The sequence below is a fragment of the Camelus ferus genome, chromosome 1, assembly GCF_009834535.1.
Source record: "Camelus ferus isolate YT-003-E chromosome 1, BCGSAC_Cfer_1.0, whole genome shotgun sequence".
Classification (NCBI taxonomy): Eukaryota; Metazoa; Chordata; class Mammalia; order Artiodactyla; family Camelidae; genus Camelus; species Camelus ferus.
In genome coordinates, this window is record NC_045696.1 from 113,434,167 (window position 1) to 113,453,593 (window position 19,427).

General features: G+C 39.5%; 1 protein-coding gene and 1 long non-coding RNA gene across 3 annotated transcripts in view; both read right to left on the reverse strand.

The window, feature by feature from the left end:
• Window positions 1-19,427, reverse strand: part of NR1D2 (nuclear receptor subfamily 1 group D member 2) — a 27,261-nt gene continuing 7,834 nt past the window's right edge. Inside the window, exons 2-8 of one of the 2 annotated variants that reach the window (XM_032488478.1) lie at window positions 18,838-19,104; window positions 17,860-17,948; window positions 15,755-15,899; window positions 13,343-13,968; window positions 11,457-11,642; window positions 9,355-9,565; window positions 1-3,388 (exon numbers count right to left, since the gene is read on the reverse strand). In XM_032488478.1, the coding sequence (XP_032344369.1) occupies window positions 3,192-3,388; window positions 9,355-9,565; window positions 11,457-11,642; window positions 13,343-13,968; window positions 15,755-15,899; window positions 17,860-17,948; window positions 18,838-19,104 (1,721 nt within the window). In that variant the 3' untranslated portion in view covers window positions 1-3,191. The remainder of the gene's footprint in view (window positions 3,389-9,354; window positions 9,566-11,456; window positions 11,643-13,342; window positions 13,969-15,754; window positions 15,900-17,859; window positions 17,949-18,837; window positions 19,105-19,427) is intronic. The other variant, XM_032488483.1, reaches the window with a different exon arrangement.
• Window positions 4,913-9,348, reverse strand: LOC116666365. The gene is made up of 2 exons (XR_004323178.1): window positions 5,870-9,348; window positions 4,913-5,267 (listed from the first exon to the last, which is right to left on the reverse strand). It is a non-coding gene; the product is annotated as an uncharacterized LOC116666365 (long non-coding RNA).

Here is a 19,427-nt window from a genome sequence, read left to right on the forward strand (position 1 = left end):
CTTGGTTAGAAATAATATTTATTCTCCCCTCCCCCCATGTACAGATTACTTTTCAGAAACATGAAGATATTATCCATGTCTTCATCAATAACAGTTTGTAGAAAATAAACTTAATTCATATCTTGTCAATAATATATTTCTATCATTTCTTTTTAAAACAATAGCCATTGTATTTTTCCATGTTAGCTCAAGAATAGCTTCAAGTTTTATGTTTCGGATCAAATCAACACAATCTTTGTTTATCGGTAATTTCCTGACAGAGCCCCTCCCCCCAACCCCTAAAAAAAATTCTATATCCTAAGTGATAAAGTCTTCTTGTACATTCAGCAAACTTTATACTGGAAAAGAAAAAGGATAATTGAGATAGGTACCTACTCTCGTGCACAGGGATACATCTAGCTGAGCTTCTACACCTTGCTTTGCAATGTTTACATAAAATAAACTGTATCTTATCAAGTTACAATGGTAATTTGTTGAAACGTAGTTACGAAAGCTATACACTTAATCCACTGAAGTTTCCTTCTAGTTTTTGAAACTGTAATTAAACCGTCGCCATAAGGAAAAGCTTCATCCCAAGAAGACGTTTCCCCTTTCCCTCAGCTATTTCTCTCTAAAGGCTTGAATCCTCTCTCAGATCACGTAAAGAGATACATTAAAATGACAGAAAAAAATGTTTTAGCTTGCTGACATAATGCCCTTAAGTTTGCTGACATAATGCCCGTATTTTAAGTTTAAAATGTAAAATCAGAGTTAAAGCATCACTTAATTCATACAGTACATTATTAATCAACAGTGTCCCACCAAAGAGGTTCCCTAAATTGGTTGTCTTCTCCGCATTTAGTAAGTTTATAACCGATGACTCAATCAAAGAATGTGCTTGTAATAGGCTGCTGGTTTAAGTTTAGACGTAGAGGTTTCAATATGGGGCCGTTTTCAAATATAGAAATGCTAAGAGTGGCATATGAACGACTAATTTTGTTTCCCATTACCTACAGGAAGAATTTGTTCAAATAAAATTTTACAAGACAAAATGCAAATATCTACCTATATCTAGATGTATACATGTATATACTGAATCTAACTAAAGTTTTATAAGCAATACTAACATAGTTCTGGTTACACATTCCTAAAGACTTAGTAATTGTTTTAAAGATATATGTTATAAAGAGGCTTATGCAAAAGGCAAAAATTAAGAAACAACATGATCTTTGAGGTTTTCAATATTACTTGAAAAAGCTGTTTCTATTCCCCATAGAAGAAAAACTATGCATTTATCTTAGGAAAAAAATTATAAAAAGATAATGCTATCATGTAAAGAATTCACAAAAACTATACTGTATATCCCATAAAAGCCCTACCTATTTAAGGTAAATCACAATTATGGTTTATACTGTATTACAGACATCACCATCACCACCTTTCCTCTTTAATAATGAGAGGGTTTCACTCTTTTCTAACTTACTTAACTAGTGCCACAGAAATTCAAGTCCCAGTAGCAACAAGTTAAACAAGGTTACAAAATAAGGCATTCTGCTCACATGTCATTAAAGTAACAGGCTGAGTACAGTTAAGTGGGGTCTTTTCATTTTCACTATTTTATATAATCCAAAAATTATATAGAAGGCAATCTTCACCTAAAAATCCAATCCACTGCTATCTTCCAGGGCAACAGAGAAACATACATAAAATCCTCAGCTTTTTGACGATTTTCTCCACCTGCCATAAACAGAGGCTGATCCTACCTATTTACAAAAGCCCAAAATAAGAAATGTGGATGAAATGTCCTTGACTATATACCATTTCTAAGCCTGTAGGTCACACACTGATTTTTCAAATTATAGGTTAAATCTAATTTGACAAAAATCCCTGTAGTGTTACTTAGGGGAAAAACAAGTGGGTTCAGAACACGCTTGCACATCCACACTCACACACTCAGGCACACGTCAACATGTTAAACAGTTTTCTTAAACATTGGTTGGTTCTCCAGAAAGAATCAAAATAATCTACCATCAAGCTGCAGCATGTGTATCATGGGCGGCAATGCAACCTTTTTCAGCACAAGGTAAGAAACTGAATGAACTTTTAAACAACTAGTACCTTTACCAAAGATGAACTCTAAAATACGTATTTTTTTGAAATTTGGACTTGATGGCCTGTTGCACTTTTACATTAAGTGTTGTTTAAATAAACAAAAATAGAGCATAAACTCAATACTCTACTGTCTAAATATTTAAAGCAATGGTTGTTAACATCATCAACAGGTAAAATGCACCTAATTTGGGTCTTTTGACACCTCCTGTTTTAAGTTTATTATATGATAAAGCTCTTCACAGTTTAAAATATTGTGAAGAAATATATTTATGTGTAACTATATTCACATACATACTATGTACACATACTATGGATTTGATGTACCCATGAACTCTGAATATATGTGTGCCAGATAGACACCCCACACATATGCAGGAACCCTGAATAACAGATGGGTGTGGACTGTGAAATGATTTCCAAGAAATGCGTAGAAATAAAAAAAAATTATCATGAATAATTATAACAAAAATTTAACCTTATTTACATAGTGCCTATCTCCCAAGAGGTAAATATGCTTTCTAGACATTTTTTATTATCTCTGTGAGGTGGGCCATTGGGAACACAACCGATTCTCATTTTCCACAACCAGCAAGCCTGCGCAGGACCATACACTTTCACGGTGGCAGTGTGAAACAGACAAGGAGGTCTAACCTGCACAGCCTCCCATTACCAGGTCAAACGGTCCTGCGGGGAAATCAAGTTTCCATCTTATAAGAGAACTTCCACCACAAAGGATTAACTTTTAAGTCTTCAGATACTTGTGCCTGGGCATTATGTTTATACCACAGGGAGATCAAAATGGTTTTTGGTTTTGGCAGATGAAAAAAGTCTAACATTCAGTGTGACTCTAATTCAGTGTAACTTCTCCAGTTTAAGTGCAACACAGCTGACTGGTCTATCGGGGAAATGCGGGCAATGTCTAATCATGGCTGAAGAGATCTCACCCCAAAGGGCTACCACCTGATCGCAGACAGCCTACAGCCTCGTGCTGCCTTCGAGGCCTCCTCTCCCTCCTCGCACGGTACACACACAGAAACAAGCCTCTCAGCACACAGTGTACAGTTAGCATGAATCAGTTCACGTCTGAGTAACCAAAGGCCTCAGGGGTGGACTTTAAAGGCCAGGAGCTCCTCAGAGTGCATGTTGTTCAACGATCGAAGATCTGGCAACTTCAGAAGCAGCTTTGTAAAAATAGAGGCCTCGTTTGGATGGTTCTTCATGATTAAGGTCCTTAGCGCCCGGATGAGCGTTTCCTGCAGGGCCTCCACCGAGTTGGCGTTCTCTATTCCAGACCGATCTGAGGGAGAGTGCGGAGGAGAGAGGTGGATGAGAGGACACGTCATTGACACTAAACACAAATATCATACTCACTCGTCAATCTCATTAATTCTCAAAACAGGGTTTTATCCACTGAACAAAGGCAAAAGATAACTGACAAAATTTTTAAAATCCCAATGGCAAATTTTTGTAGCTATTATATTACAAAAATATATATCACATAGTACACTTAATAGATCAAAATTCTTTAGTGTTTAGGTATCTTTGTTCACAAAAATCTAGGTTCTGATTTTTCAAATTAGATGCCATCTAATTTCAATTGCTTCTGATTAGCAAAATAAAATGAATAATGTGATTCAGAAATACATCTTTACCTCATGAGGAATAATATCCACATTTGCATGTCACCATGCGTGGTGGCAGCCTCTGCAACGGCCCCCAATGGTCCCCTCATCCTGGTATCCCTGCTCTGCGCATCCTTCCTGCATTGAGTGGGCCAGACTCCCTGACTCGCTACTAATGGATAAAATACTATAGAAAAAAAACGCAGCTTCCATCCTAGGCCTTCTCCCACTCACATGCTCTGAGGAAAGCCGTGTGAGCTGCCCTAGGACGTGGCCAGCGTGCTAAGCAGCTGAGGGCGGTCTCCAGCCATCAGCCAGCCAGGGACTGAGGCACTCAGTCTAACAACATGTGAGGGACTGAGTCCTTCCAGCAACCCTGTGAAGGCCCGGAAGCAGACCCCGCGCTGAAGAGCCTTCCTAAGAGAGCACAGCCTGCCCACTGCTTGACCACAAGCTCCTAAGCAGCCCTGAGCCGGGGACACTCATCTAAGCCACACCTACACTCCTAAGCCTCAGACAGTGTGCAATAACAAATGTATGCATTGTAAGCCACTAAGTTTTAGGGTAATTTGTTACGCAGGAATAGGTAACTAGCATAGTATGTAACTTTATTACCTAGTTATATCATCCTGCATTCACTTTTATTTAGCATACTGTATACTAAACTCATCATACAAAAATGTTAATAAATTAATGATTTAGTATAATCAGCTATCAATAAAAGTATCTTAAAATTAGCCAAAACTATGTTGTTTGCCCGTGGACTTTTTTCATCAACAAGGGCTAATTCTTCCTTTTGCAATAGGTGACAGTAGAGTGCAAGAAATATTCAATGGCTCCTGGTATAGGGAGTTGTAATTAATAAGAAAAAGACTTCTCCAAGGAAGCAAAACTCTCTGGCCATTTGCCCTTATTTAATTTTTTTACAAGGAAATTAAGGAGGTTTTCCACTGTAACTGGCAGCTGAAAAAGCCTACTTGCAATGCGAACACTCAGAACAAGGACTAAAAATTAATAGTAAGGGAGGGGGAAGACTGAGTAATTCTAAATACAGGGGGAAATGATGAAAATAGGAAAAATGATGAAAATAAGTTTATCTTACATTTAGTAAAATTTGGATCATGACTACAACTACGTGCTAATTCTTACGGAAAAAGAAACAAACTGAATGTTGACTATTGAGATTTCTGCTTTTTTTGGGGGGGGGGGTTCAATTTTCCAAACAAAATAGTGAGATAGATCTCTTGACATTTGACTTTGGCCATGCAATTATGAGGGTCATCTTTGCAAAACTACTCCCTTGCCTTTAATATTCAAGTAATTGTTTCCTTTTACATCCTTGCAATGTGTTCATTCACCACACACTTATTAAATGTGTGTGGTTACTGGAATAGGTGCTAGGGAATTATCAGTGGACAAAACAAACCAAAATTCCTTCCTTTAGAGAGCTCATACCTTAACAGAAGAAAGTTAACCGGTTTACACTGCATCACCAGTAATTTACACCACCAACACCTGGGAAAGAATGACAGCAGCCCCCACAAACAAAATCATCTAGACGGCAAAAAAAGGAACAGCAAGTGGGAAAGGATACTGGAGTTAGTATCATCAGGGGAGGCTGGTCCTCCAGTGAACAGCTTGTGCTTGGATGACCTATGCCCCTCTATTCAGCTCCCTTCAAGGAAATAGACACCTATACCTAAAAATGTAAATAATATTAAATTTTTCTAAAACCTCAATTTCTAAAACCATGGTTTCATGATCTCAAGGCCAAAAGACCTACATACAAATCTAGCTGGATCGTAAGCAACAGTCCTCTAGAAGCTGCAACACTGGAAGGCACAGGCTGGAACAGAAATTCACCTTCCACAGGACGCACTGAGTGCTGCACTGTTACCTGCATCACCTCCCTCAGGACACAGCTGTCTTCTAGTTCCTTAACCGTCTGGCTCTTCGTCCCTCTCCCAAGCTTGCACTCCTCACCAACTGTTCCCACGATGCAGATGGAAGTTAAATTCCTTCAACAAAACCCTCTGCGAGGACAGCTACAGTCCGCATCTACATGAGCCTGGGCCTCCCTCACACCTACGCTCCAGTCTCTGCTCTTCAACTGCAAGGGGCTGCTGCCGTTTCACACAACCCAAAGAAGAATTTACCTTCCAGGAGTAATCCCTCTTCTCTCCACAGTATCAGGATTCCTCCAGTCTCCCAGGCAAGTGCCACGTTTGAGATTTCTCTCTCCCTTAACAGCTACAGCTGTTCTGTTGACAAGCAGTGTAGTGGCAAGGCTTCTGAAGCTAGACTAATGAGAGTGCAAATGCCTGCTCAGCCAATAATTAAAAATGTGACCTTGGGCAAATTATTTAACCCCTCTGCTCCTCAAATGCCTTGCCTGTATAAGTGAGGGTAACTTGTTCTAGCTCACATCACAGGTCTGTTGTGAGGATAAAATTATATAATGAGATCATTAACGAACATTTCTTCTGACAACAATAACCAAAACAAAGCAACTGCAGATTCCAAGAGAAACAATTTTGGAAATAAAGCAAACTACAACGTAGCTTAATTCTAAGCAATTAACAGAGAACATAAATAGCCCATTTGTTATCTGACACTTGGAACTTTCCCTTCAAGAAGGACAAGTTTAGGGGAGAGATTTATGTTGCCTTGTTACCATTTCAAACCCACTGTGTGAACACCATGGGCACTATTCACTGAATAATGATGAAATGCTGGTTTTACTTTCCAATTTTTTTAAATCAACTGATAAATAAAGCATGGGAAACAGTCACAACTATAGGACAGAATATGAATGTTTTAATCCTTGACAATGTAAAAGAAAATGGTAGAGCAAAGAAGCCAGGATATGGGGAAAGGAGGGTACTACCTCCCTATGCAGTAAGATTATTCTGTCTCAGCTATCTGAGAGAGTGTAAAAGTGAATGATCGAAGAATGTAAGCATATTAAATTTATAAATAAAACCAATAAAGTGACTGAAAAAATAAAACTTAATGAAAGTTGAGAGGGAAAACTGAGAGGGTACTTTTATTTATCAGTTACATCTACTAAATATAAAGAGGTATAAGCATTGTTCTTAGAGTTGGGAGGGCAACCATCAGAACAATTCAAAAGAAAGATGGTTAGAAATCTAGTCTGAAGCACAGGCTAGGAATACAAGGAGAGACTTTTCAATTTATACTCTTCTACAGTCACTGAATTTTATTTTCCTGCCTGGATACTGCTTTAAAAATAACAATAGTCATTTTTAAGTGATCAAGATTTAAATGTGACATGAACTCTATCATATACTTAAGTGAAACAACATTATCATTTTAAATGCATGGAATTGTACATGTATCTTTGTCTTGCTTGTATATCTTCATATATAAACATAACAAAAATAAGAATGCCTTATGTTCTTCTATAATCAGCCTTTTCCACTTAGGATGTCAAACATCTGTCTATGTACCACATACCAATAAGCAGGCAAATGGATAAATGGACACAGCTGAATGGAGAGAGACCCACCCCCCCAATGCTAACAGTGATCTTTTTTGGTAATGACATTATCTTTATTTTCATTTTAATATTTTCCAATTTCTCAAAGAGTACATATTATTCTTATGATCAGAAAACAAAACAAGGCTTTTTCAAAAATTAAAATTTAAAATAAAATAAAAGTCACAATCGTGGTGGAAAACATAAATGCAGGAGCAGAGCTCCTGGCAGAGAACTCCCCTTCACCCTCCACCTTCCCTTCTTTCCCAACTATCAACTCTCTCTGGGATGTAGCCGTCCTTCTCTACCTCCTTTGCCACATCTATTTTAGGACAGTTCACTGCCTCCCACCTAAAGTTATTTCAACAGCCTCTCAACCTGACTCTCCAGCTCACCTGTCTAATCCACCCAGGATAAAAGTACAGAACTAGCGTTAAAGCATCACTTTGCTCATGCCCGATCGCACCCCTACTCAAGAAGTGACACTGACTTTCCACCGCCCGTATTTGTCTTCTCTGTTTAGTTCTCACAGCTGTCACTCTATAACCTGGTGCCACGTAACGTAAGCCTCGTGTCCCTCCCTCCTTGACGTACACAGCAGTCTTTGGCCACCTGTCCCTCCCCCTCCCCATCTTGTGCTGTCACCATGCCTTCCTATCACTTTTTGCTGGGAACACTTAATAATCCATCCTTCACATTCCAGCTCCACTTTCATCCTCCCACAAAGCCTTCTCAGATGATCTCATCTTCCTTCCCAAAACTACTCACTTGTTTAGTAACACAAGGTTTTCTGTGTTCGTTCTGACTCTCCAAATGGAACATAAATTCTTTTGAGTACAAGCTTGTGTCTTAATGCCTGCTATGTCTCCCCCTGAGCACCTAACTTAAGGCATATTCATCAGATAAAGAAGTTAACAAGTATGGATCACCTTTAGTTTCACAATAATAGATCTAGTGATCTCATGTCAACTCAAACTATCACTAATTACTTATAAGTGCAAGAGGCATTACAAGGTTACTAAGAAACAGGTATCCCTTATTGACACACTGCATTCATACTATTTCCATATAGTAAGTGACTTTTTAGGTACCCAGGTACAGCTGATCAGAAAAGGTAGCCAAGGCGGCTCCATGGTGTAATGGTGAGCACTCTGGACTCTAAATCCAGAAAAGGTAGCCAAATTGTGCTTGCAAATGGCATCAAGTCTTTTACTCCACTGATGGACAGCCCCATTAAGATATACAAAGAACTTACTCTCCTTAAGGAATACTGAGGTAAGTTACTGATTTATGGCTCTGACACACAACCAGGGGCTGTAACTCACACCTTACAACTCTCACAGTGTTCAACACAATGCCTTTTACTTAGAAGGAATCCAATGGGAAACTTATCAAGTCATATCAAAATACTGTATAATTCTCAACAAATGCTTTAAAACAAAGATAGTGATACCTAACAACGGCTGGTACTTACTTACATGTCCCCAGGAAAGTCACTGTGTCTCAATTTCCAATTTGCTACCTGTGCCTTAATAGCTATTTTCTGAATTGAAATACTTGGCTCAGAAATAACTGCAGCACAATGTGAGGTGGCAGGGAAGCCGGGAAACACCACCGATGACTCATACAGACAAACACTAAAAATTAGGACTCAAAACTCTTGGCCACTCATTCAAACAGTGATGAGCATGTATGCTGTGCCAGACCCCACACTAGGCTCCCACAGCACAGTCCCTTCCTTTCAGAGGATGAGGGAACTGAGACCCAAAAAGGTAAAACTACTTACCCACGTCCCACAGAAAACTCAGCAGCAAAGCTAGGTCAAAGCCTACAACTCATAAGTCACTGATTTGTGTAACAAAACACAGTATCTCGATACTTTTAACATTTTGAAATAACTCATATAATATTTTAATTAGAACTTAGAATTATATCAGAGACACCTTCCTGTAGATATACAATGTTCCAAAAAATTAAATCCATGAAGTAACGATGTAGACTCATAAGAAATTAATTATTCAGAAATAACAGATTCATAGTTTAGCATCTTCCTTAAGGCCTCCCCCTCTACACAGCCTGCTGGAAGCCAGCTGCTGCTCGCCGCATTCCAGGTGCAGCATGGTTCTGACCCGGCTTGCTTACCTGCAGACACTAGGACAACTGCTGTAAACAGACTCATCTCTTCATCACTAAGTTGGAGGGCATTTAGTTTCTCACTAAATTCAAACATAGAGTTTAGCAGATCCCCTGCTCCCATTGAGTGTAAATCATCCACGCTATACTTCTTTCCACTTAAAAAGGTGACAGTACGCTCCTTTGCATCAAATAGTGACGCAAACCGTACCATTAAAACCTGGAAAAAGAAAAAGACTTATATATATTTGGAGAAGTTCAATAGTAATATCAAGAAATAACTCAGTATTCAAGTCAGTTAAGAAACATCCTACATACAAGAGAAAGCTGTAGAAGAAAAACTGAGTTTATTTTTACCCAGAACCATTTGCTTAAGGCAAATTCTCTAACAAAGCAATAAATATTCCAAGAACAACATCAAAAAAATTCCAGCCAGCAGCGGCAAAGTACTCAAGTCCTGTGATACTCTATTAATAAAGATTCTGAAATGCAAATTCAAAATTAAAGCAGGCAATAATGCCAAGAAATTTGAAACTGGGTGTTGGCCAAAGGCATGAAAACTCTTAAGCTACCAAGGGTATCACATGGTCTCTAAGCCCCAAGTAAGAAGAGCACGATTTCAATGCGGCGACACTTGGAAACATCCGAACACCAAATGCAGCAGATGAACTCCAATTAGTCTGTGTCAAGAACCCATAACCCAGAGAGACAATACACAAAGACAACTATCACAGTAAGTGTTCTAGACACCCAGTTATAACTGGAATCCAAGTCAAACTAGTCAGCAGTTACTTACCCACAACACTCCCTCCACCACAGTAAGCGGTGACATCTATGTCACGCACTTCCCTCAAAACCAGATGAACACTGAACACACATCCTCACTTTGCAACGCTCCCAAGCAAAGACTCGTTTTACCCAAGACAGTCTAGAAAGGGCGTGAGCCTTCTAAGAAGATGGTGCTAACTCTGTAACACAGAAAACCTAAGACAAATCACAAGGTAAAAAGACATAGTCCTGGAGTATGAGACTTGTGTTCTAGATCTGTGTTGTAAATTTACTGGTAATCCAAGAAAAGCCTCTTCCCCTCTCTGGGCTGTAGCTACCTAACCTCAAAGATGGGTGAATTGAACTTGAACTCTGACATCTCTTCTGACTTTAAATCTTAAGTCTGATGTTTTTTTCCTTTAAACAGAAAAAACCTATAGGTCTTACTTTGGAATTATACCATAGCTTTTTTTTTTTTTTTTTTTTTAGTGAAAACATCTTCTCTGTTCTAGTCCAAGTACCCGAGAAAACAGAGCCAAAGGCAAAGGTTTATGTGGGATGTGGGCTGGCACATGTGAAAACAGGAGTTGGGAAAAAGGAAATGAGATGGAAAGAAGAGAGAGCCAGTATCAGAGGGTATATTAATAAGATGGACACCACATGACATCAAGGACAACTGAGAGCTCAATCTTGTGGGACTATCCAGAAGTAAGGTTGTAACCCTTCCCCCACAGACCGAAGATCTGGCCCACCAGACATCAACTTCCCACCCACCACCCTGCAATTCAGAATGATGCTTAAGAGATCTCAGAGCAAGTCCTGAGACTTCCCCCACCTCAGCAGCAACAGGGAATCATCCCACTACAGTTGGCAACAGTGGCCGCCTCAAACCAAGGCAGAATGCATCAGAGCAAGAGAAGCTGGAGTAGAAAAAGCAGCCACAGATTTCTACAGTGAGGTGAGGCCAAGAGGACTTGAGGTGGTACACAAGGGATGTCTGACACATCCCCCAAATACTCTACAACCTCCAAAAAGACTAAAACCACATTCTGCTTACCCTTCGTGTTCTGCACTGAACAGAGTAAACGCTAGCTGAGGCTCTTAGCAGGTGTCTAACATTCCGGAGAACCCAAGTTCACACCTGGAAGCAATTCTAGAACTTGGAGTTTGTGTGCTGTGAATACAGCACGTACTCTGGACTTACCTTGTCTCTTCCCAAGATCCTGAGATGGTCATGCTTTTGTTGGTAGTTTCTATCTCTGGACCACAAGCACTTATTTAGAAAAGGATGAAAACAAAATACAACATGCCCTGCATCAATATTCAGGATGAATAAAACTTACCTCAAAAGTCCCAGCCTTTAGAAGGTTGACCTGGTCATGCTGAGAGAGATCTCTGAACCCGGGAATACGCTTTGCAAACTCCACCACTTCCTTCACTGCAGGGGTGAAGCTCATGGAAAATTCTTCCCAGATTTCATGCCCCGATTTATGAGGATCCACATACGGAGACTTACTCATTGGACAAACCTAATTGGCACAAAACAGAAAAACTCTTAAATCGTGAGACGGGGTAAAGACATTCCAAAGGCAGCATACCAATCAGTGGAAACTCAATGTGAAAATACCCTCCCTGACACCAGTAAAATCTACCCATATCAGCACTGTCTCCGTTTGCTACTTGCCTTGTGACGGAAAGCCTCAGAGCAACCTAATTTAAACAGCAACTGACTTACCACAAAAGAGGCAGCCTGAGCAAAGGACATCTGCAACAAGCTATTTCAAAACCTGCTACACGGGTTTAAGAGTTAGTTTTGTAATACTGCTGCCACCTTACACTGGTTCTATGGTTTCCAAACAAATTCACACACATTTACTTGGTTCTCAACAGTTAGTGATGGCAGACATGATAATTACCATTTCTCAGGTAAGGAACTAAGACTTTTAAGAGATTTGGTGACTTACCCAAATACACCTAGAAGTCACAGGCCTAGAACCCAACCCCACACTTAGTATTTCAAAACTCCCTTTTTTCTAAATAGGCACAACTACAATGTTGTCATTCAAAGAGAAAGCAACAGTGAGATGCCTCACTTTTTTAAAAAAGGTCATTGATGACTTATTTCATACACAACGGTGTGGCCACTGACCTCCACTTGTTCAATTAGGACACAGTAACTGGATATACAAGGTGCACCTTCTAAATGAGGACTGGGGAGGGAAAAATAGGAAGGCACAAAAGGTATGAGAACACTGAAAGGACTATGGAACACACAGTGTGTACGCCATTACTAAACCCAGCCCTTACATTCCCACTAGCTCCACAGGTGACCGGGAATGGGATGACTCCACGAAGAATAGCGCAAGTTAGAACTTAAATGCTTACACATTTTTCCCTCCTTAAGGGAGCCACGAAGTCTAATAACATAGAAAATTACTTTCCAGATACTTGCAAGTGACAAAAAAAATCTAACATAAGGACTGGGGTAGAGTCAACTACTTTGAAAACGAAAAAGATGTTAATTACTTGTCTGTAGAAAATACCAAGCACTATCAAAGGGTCTCATGGTGTGACCGGAGTGCGCGGTGCTGCTGCTTGGGACACACTTCTGGCTGAATAGAAGCACCGTACTTTCATGCAGACTACTGTATTTGATGAAAAACATTTGAATGATATGAGTAACATTAACTCATCCCAGAAGATAAAGTCTGAGAAAATCTTCAGAAACCAGCTTATTATATTAAACTATTCCTAAATTTTCAAACAATGAAATATCCATGTTCTGTATCCAAAGACCATTTTGCATGATAATGATTAAAGAAAATAATTCCCATCTAAATCAAGAAACTACTGACTGGCAAGCTAAAAGGATCAGCTCTTCGAGAAAATCCCAAAGCTAGTAAGGTAATGATTAATCAGAATGCAACACTCTTGAAAGGGATTTCTAAGAATTAAAGGACCAATTCTTCATGATCCGTATTTTACATAAAATCCCAATCCCAAGCATAGTATGGATCAAATAACATGCTTGTACCTCGTTCTGTGAGAAACCAGGTCATTCAACAAACGATGTTTATTAAAAATACCTGACCTAAAATACTGCACAAAACTGATTCTGTAAAACCTCTTAGGGTTTCTGACACCCCCACCCCTGCCCCTGATGTTGGTATAACCTCCAGATAAAAGCTTTCCTTGATACAAGATGAGCAAAAAATTGATTTCACTATACCAGATGCATTCTCCCTCCAGTGTCGCGCAGGTAACTGTTCTTGTTCTCATTCTGAGAAAATCCATCTATGGAAACTCTATCACATACTCTTTGAGTATAAGCATTGGAGAAGTTCATACAATGTCCATTTGCAATACAAATGGCATGCCCGTTTGGGTAATGCATTACATTCCTCCCTTTGTACTGTCCATTGAGATGCTGCTGGCTCTCACTGCAAGGAAAGTGGCCGCTAAGCCCACCGCCACAATGGTCATGATTTAAATTATACTGATCCATGCTCTTGGGAATCCGTTCTCTCTGTGGCTGCATGGTCTCTGTTGAGTTTTCGCACTGCTCCTGATTGTACATAAAGGTATCCTTGTGCGCTCTGGTTACCATGCCAATCACTTCTTCCTTTGCAAAATCAGAAGAGGGAGGAGAAGAGCCTTTGATGTTTTCTTGCTCCAGCTGGGGCTTGGGTCGCAGCTGTTCCTGGGCTGGTAAAGCCGTCTGTTCATGATGTTCCACTAATGTGTCACTCTGCAAATGACCACTGAACTGGCTGTTCATCATGGTCTTCATCGCACTTTGCATTTCAATCAGCATCCTCTGTTTTTCACGCTTAGGAATACGACCAAACCGAACAGCTATTGAAGAGAGAGATATTTAATATCTACAGTCTAAATAAGACCTGTTTGTACAAAAGCATAACAAAAAATTAGTCCTGACAGCTCTGGCCTCTAGTCATACCAGTAAAGAGCATCTATTTGTGTCTGGCCCAAATTATTCCAAACTTGATGGCTGTATTTCTGATGTACCATACGAAGCGGGCGGGGGATTTTTCTCCCAAAACAAAGCTAAGGAGAAGATCTCTTGGGTATTTTATAAGCAAAGTCCAAGAAAGAAATTTGAAATTAACTAACAAAAATCACAGCTCGAAGCAGACCAGCATTACTATGCAGCACCTTGCTAAGAGGGCTGAAAGCTCTGTTCTTAAGAAGGCACATGGGATTCAGCTGCCCACATCCACTAACATTAATGGAACCCAGTAGTACAATCACTCCCTGAACAAGACCCAACTATTAAATGATCTGCTCTCCCCTTTTCCAACTTCTTAAAAGAGAAAATCTTAAAAAGAGAGAAAAAGAAGAAGAAAAAGAAAAAAGGAAAACCACAGTCAATAGAAATGTAGTTACTGGAAAATAACCTTCCTGGATTTTAATTAAAATCAGTGAAACAAAAATAAAATCATTCATCCTCCATTATCTTAGAATGTGTCCTGTCTCATCATGAGGGAAAGAAAAGCTTCTTTCTTTTCTAATATTTAGAGAGACAATAAAAACTCAATATACCCACCCAGCAAGAAAGCCTTACTCATCTAATTGTAGCCTCTGACATTTATCACTATCACAGACAATTTTATCATGTTGCACACTTTACCTCTGCTCCCTCCTTCACAACTGATTGTCATTTTTATTCTTTTGAGGCAATCACAATATCCATCAACTTTGGATCAGTATTTCTAGTGCTATAAAAAAAAAATTTCAAACAATCGAAAATACAAAACATCAATTGCTGAACTCTTTTATTCAAGAACTCCTAATTGCAATACTGTTATTTCTGGGCCAGTAAGATCTTAGAGAAACCTAAGGAATTGCTTAAATGACCCTTCCCTCGAAAAACCCAAGGTTCATTCTTAGCAATTCTTAATTAACTCTACTAAACCAATTCCTCTGAAAAACCTCATACTCCTCTGCTATGTTACTTAGAACAGAATGAGACTATCCAAAAAATGATTACCCTAAGCACAACAAAAGAGACAAATCTTTCAGTGACATCATCCACAGATAACACTAACAGCCCTGCAGAGTATCACAACTTTCGTTTTCCATGGGAAGTGATCGCGCCAGAGCAGAGCAACCACCTCCACTTCAGAGCCTCCTGTTCTTTCCACTGTGCATCTCCTTTCAATGTATTCAGAATCCTTGCCCTGAAAGCACACAGACATCTCAAGACTGAGAAGTTACAGAGATAATTCAGAATAAGGGGAAACTGATCCCTCAGGACTGCTAAGAAATCAAGAAGAAAAAGCCAAGGAAGGGTTCCCACATAAAGAAAAACTTAAAACTTCTTTTTTTATTTAAGGAAAAAGAAAAAGTATTCAGCTTGTATAGGGAAAAAAATGGGTCTTTTCACAGGCAAGTAACAAGAAAAGAAGTGAGCCACAAGCTGTTTCTGGGGTGATGATGCTAAAACTTGACTTTATAATGAATCTGGCATCCTACAAGGCATCAAAATGTGTTTTCTAAAATCTGTTTCACCCTAAGCACAAGAGGGCCATTGGTAATTAGCTTGTAGCGCTGGTTTATGCTGAGGAATAAAAGCCAAGCTCCATATGCTTTAAGAAGATCACTCTTTAAACTGGGAACATACCATCTCTTGACATTCCGACAGAGAGACACTTTTTGAAGCGACACTGCTGACATCTGTTCCTATTCATTCTCATTATAGAACAGTTTTCATTCTTCAGGCACTTCTTGTACTGGATGTTTTGCTGAATGCTTCTTCGGAAAAAACCCTAAGAACACAGGAAGATGTACCCCGCCTATTTAAAAACATCTAGACAAACTCCTTGTAAGGGTTCCCCCCACACCTAACTATCAGGTATATTACTAGCTACCTGGGAAGTAACTTTGGCATAGAACACAGGGAAATATAATACTGGCACGTAGAATTTAACTCAGTTCTTACCAGTATCAGTACTTACCTATGCCCACTAGCCAAACAAAACTCTTCTTCCCTTTCTTCCCTTTGGAGAATCTTGGCGCTTGCCAAAGCATCCCTTGTACTACACTTTACCCTGTTACCAGCCCTGCCTGCAGCCAATTTTCCAGCTCATACTTTTAACACGTTGATCGCCCACTGTGGATCGGGTGCCCCTGAGGAAACAACTGTCACCCAGATTTGGGTGACATGGCAATCAACGTGTTAATCACAGACAAAACTCTTAAAATATGAATGACTGATTTCGAGGAAGCTGACAGAGAAATGTGTTCCCTAGCTATAATCCCCTTGCTAGAACCGAGGATTACATTAGTAACTTGTTGGTCTTTCCTGGATTATTACCTGCTGACACCAGACAGGCCTACTTATATGGGCCAGGTGTTCCTGGTTACTTGTCAGCGATAGGTAAGTGTCATGCCACAGCCCACAGACCAGTTAATGGCTAGGAAAGACAGTTCCCAGCTAAATGGCTACAAATAACTTTACTATGCAAACAATTTAAGGTCAAGCTTTGTAAGTGGTCTTTGAAGATCTCCAGCTAAATGGTTCCCTTGACTTTTTCAGAAAAATCAAGAACAAAATTATTTTAAACTGCAGTTTCCTTGAATACCATAACTAATCACATATTTGATGACTCTATATTAGCAACTGGGGGATACAGCATCTTTATACTTTGTTACTGCAACATTATACTTGGATGCTACAATATCTGAGCTAGACACAACTTTAAGAGCAATTATGTATGGTTTTATCAACAATACACAATTAGGCTCATTTGCTTGTGCTTTTGTTTCTCTAGCTATAAATATAAAGGGAGAATAATGCCTGTCCCACAGTTATTTCACATTTTTGTAAAAAAAAAAAAATATACAGAATTTTAAAACAGTGGAAAAGTGCTGCATCTATATAAAATACTGACTAGTTCTGTGAAGTGACCCAACCATTCAGAGCTACCAAACTCACAATTCATTCAGAGCCACCCTAGAAAATATTTCTTCTTTCGTGATATATATTCATTATCTTGCTCGCCCACCATATCCTGCCAAACTGGATTCCTGCTCCTGGCTTTCAGTCCAAGAACAGCAAGAGCACATGTCTTGGCCATGTTAATTTTAGATACTCAAGAGAAAGGGCTGTGCCAGATTAAAAAGGAGACAGAGAGAGAGAGTCCCTGGATAAAAGCAGGCAGTACAGGCCATCTCACTTGGAATTATCTGACTCAGAAATATGCAACTAAACTTACAAACAAAATGAGCTTTCCCAAGGGCTCAATTTATATTCAAGATTCTTTTATGAATTTGGGATTACTTCTGATACCACATTTTCACAAGTATTTAGGAATCAATCCCAACTCCTCGTACCTGACATGTCAGAATGTCAAAGTATCTGATGAGGCCTATTCAAAGTTTGTTTAAACTAAGTTCCAAAACAGGCAGTAGCACTTTATCTGTTCTGCTCCCTGCTGTTTCATTTGGAACAGTGCCTGATACAGTAACAAATAAACATTTCATACCATATTGAAGTTTGAGTGAGATAGCAGATTTATTGTGATCAAAATCTTAAAAAGAAATACTTTCACCAAATTTAAAATACACTTTTCAAAACAAGTTATGTCTATACAGAATATAAAATGCTTGATACTTTAAGAGGAGCAGCTGATTTCTCTCCTCCTCTCAGACTGTCAGCTGTGGAAACGGGCAAACCTAACTTTAATCCCAGAATCAGTAGCTTAAAGAAACAAAAGCATGCTTTACCTTACAACCTTCACAAGCATGAACTCCATAGTGGAATCCTGACGCCACATCCCCACAGACTTTACACAGCAGAACCATGCCACTGAACTCTAAGGCACAAACAGACACAAGAGTGAAAAGCTGGAAGAAAAAACCACAACTGTTTCGTTTTCTTTCCAATTGAATGTTTTGTTCAACTTGTAAGTACTTTAATATACAAATCTATGTTTATAATGTAAAAGAAAAATCCTTACCCCAAATTAACAAATTAAAAGAAATTGTGGTTTTCTTTTAAACATTTTACAGCACTGCCAAAAATATCTCACAGAGCTGGCTTTTCCCTTCCTGATGGTTTTAAACATACACTGATTTTAGAGTTACTTTACATCAGATATGCAACCAAACTAAGAAAACAATTCTGCTGGATAAGAATTAAGAAGTCAGGCAGAGATGTCAATCAATAAAGGTGCCAAGGGGTGTCTCCACAGGCTGCTCTACAGACACTCAGTTGAGCTCACCTGAAGGCACCAGACGGGCCCCATTCCTTCCTGATCCTGCCCTGTACCGGCCCATCTTACCTCCACCCTCACTCAGGGGTCCAAATTTCCACTACTCATTTGGCTTTCCCAATCCTCCTTTGTTTCCTAATTCCAAATGTTCCTAGGTCCAACTGCATGAACACAAACCCTTTTCCACGAGTAAGTTCTAAAAACCAGACTCCGAAGTGCCGAAGTGCTGTGCAATGGGGTACCCTAGAGAAAACATGGTCAGAGTACGTAGCCACATATCTTGCTCCTTGGCAAGAATCAATTATGACAGCCCCTAGGCAGCAAATTTTAAGACCACCAATGATTTCTTATCTAATCACTCAACTATGATTACCCAGAAGAGAGTGAAAATTACACCCAAAAATAAAATGGTCCCCCAAATGAACAGCTGATAAAGCAAGCCCTGCCTACAGTTAGCGGTACCAACCCTTAGGAAGCCAACGTAACTTACTTGTCACTCCACTATGACTCTTTGTCATGCCAGGTGCACTCGATTTGCCTGTTTTCATAGAACAATCGATTCGATCCTTCTTTAGGATGCCTTCAGAGTTGGAGAGGTCAGCATTTTTGGGATTCCCGTTGTTATCAGAAGTAGTGCTATTTGGAGAAGATGGAACAGAGGAGGAGGAGGACTGGAAACTATTCTCAGAGCCCTCACTGTGACAAGAGGCGGGGCTAGAGGCTGAGCTGGAAGAACTGATATAGGCAATCACACCTCCTAGAAAAGAGGGGCAAATCAGGTAATTAGACACACGATAACATATAGTTTCTACTTTTGCAAATCTGAACAGTAAAGTCACTAACTTCAGAAACAGGTTAATGATTAAAATTACCCCAAAAGGAAAAAGTAACTTATTTCCTTCCCTATTTCCTACTACTCTTGCTTCCTCAAAGTTCAAAGCCATATAATTCCCACTGATTAGGCATTCTGAGCACATGCAGATTCAAACCTAAAGTTTTTCATTTTCCAATCTATTCCTAAAAGGAATGAAAAACCTTCCTGAGTGACACAGTTTAGGGTCAACAAGTTGTTTTGGCCGT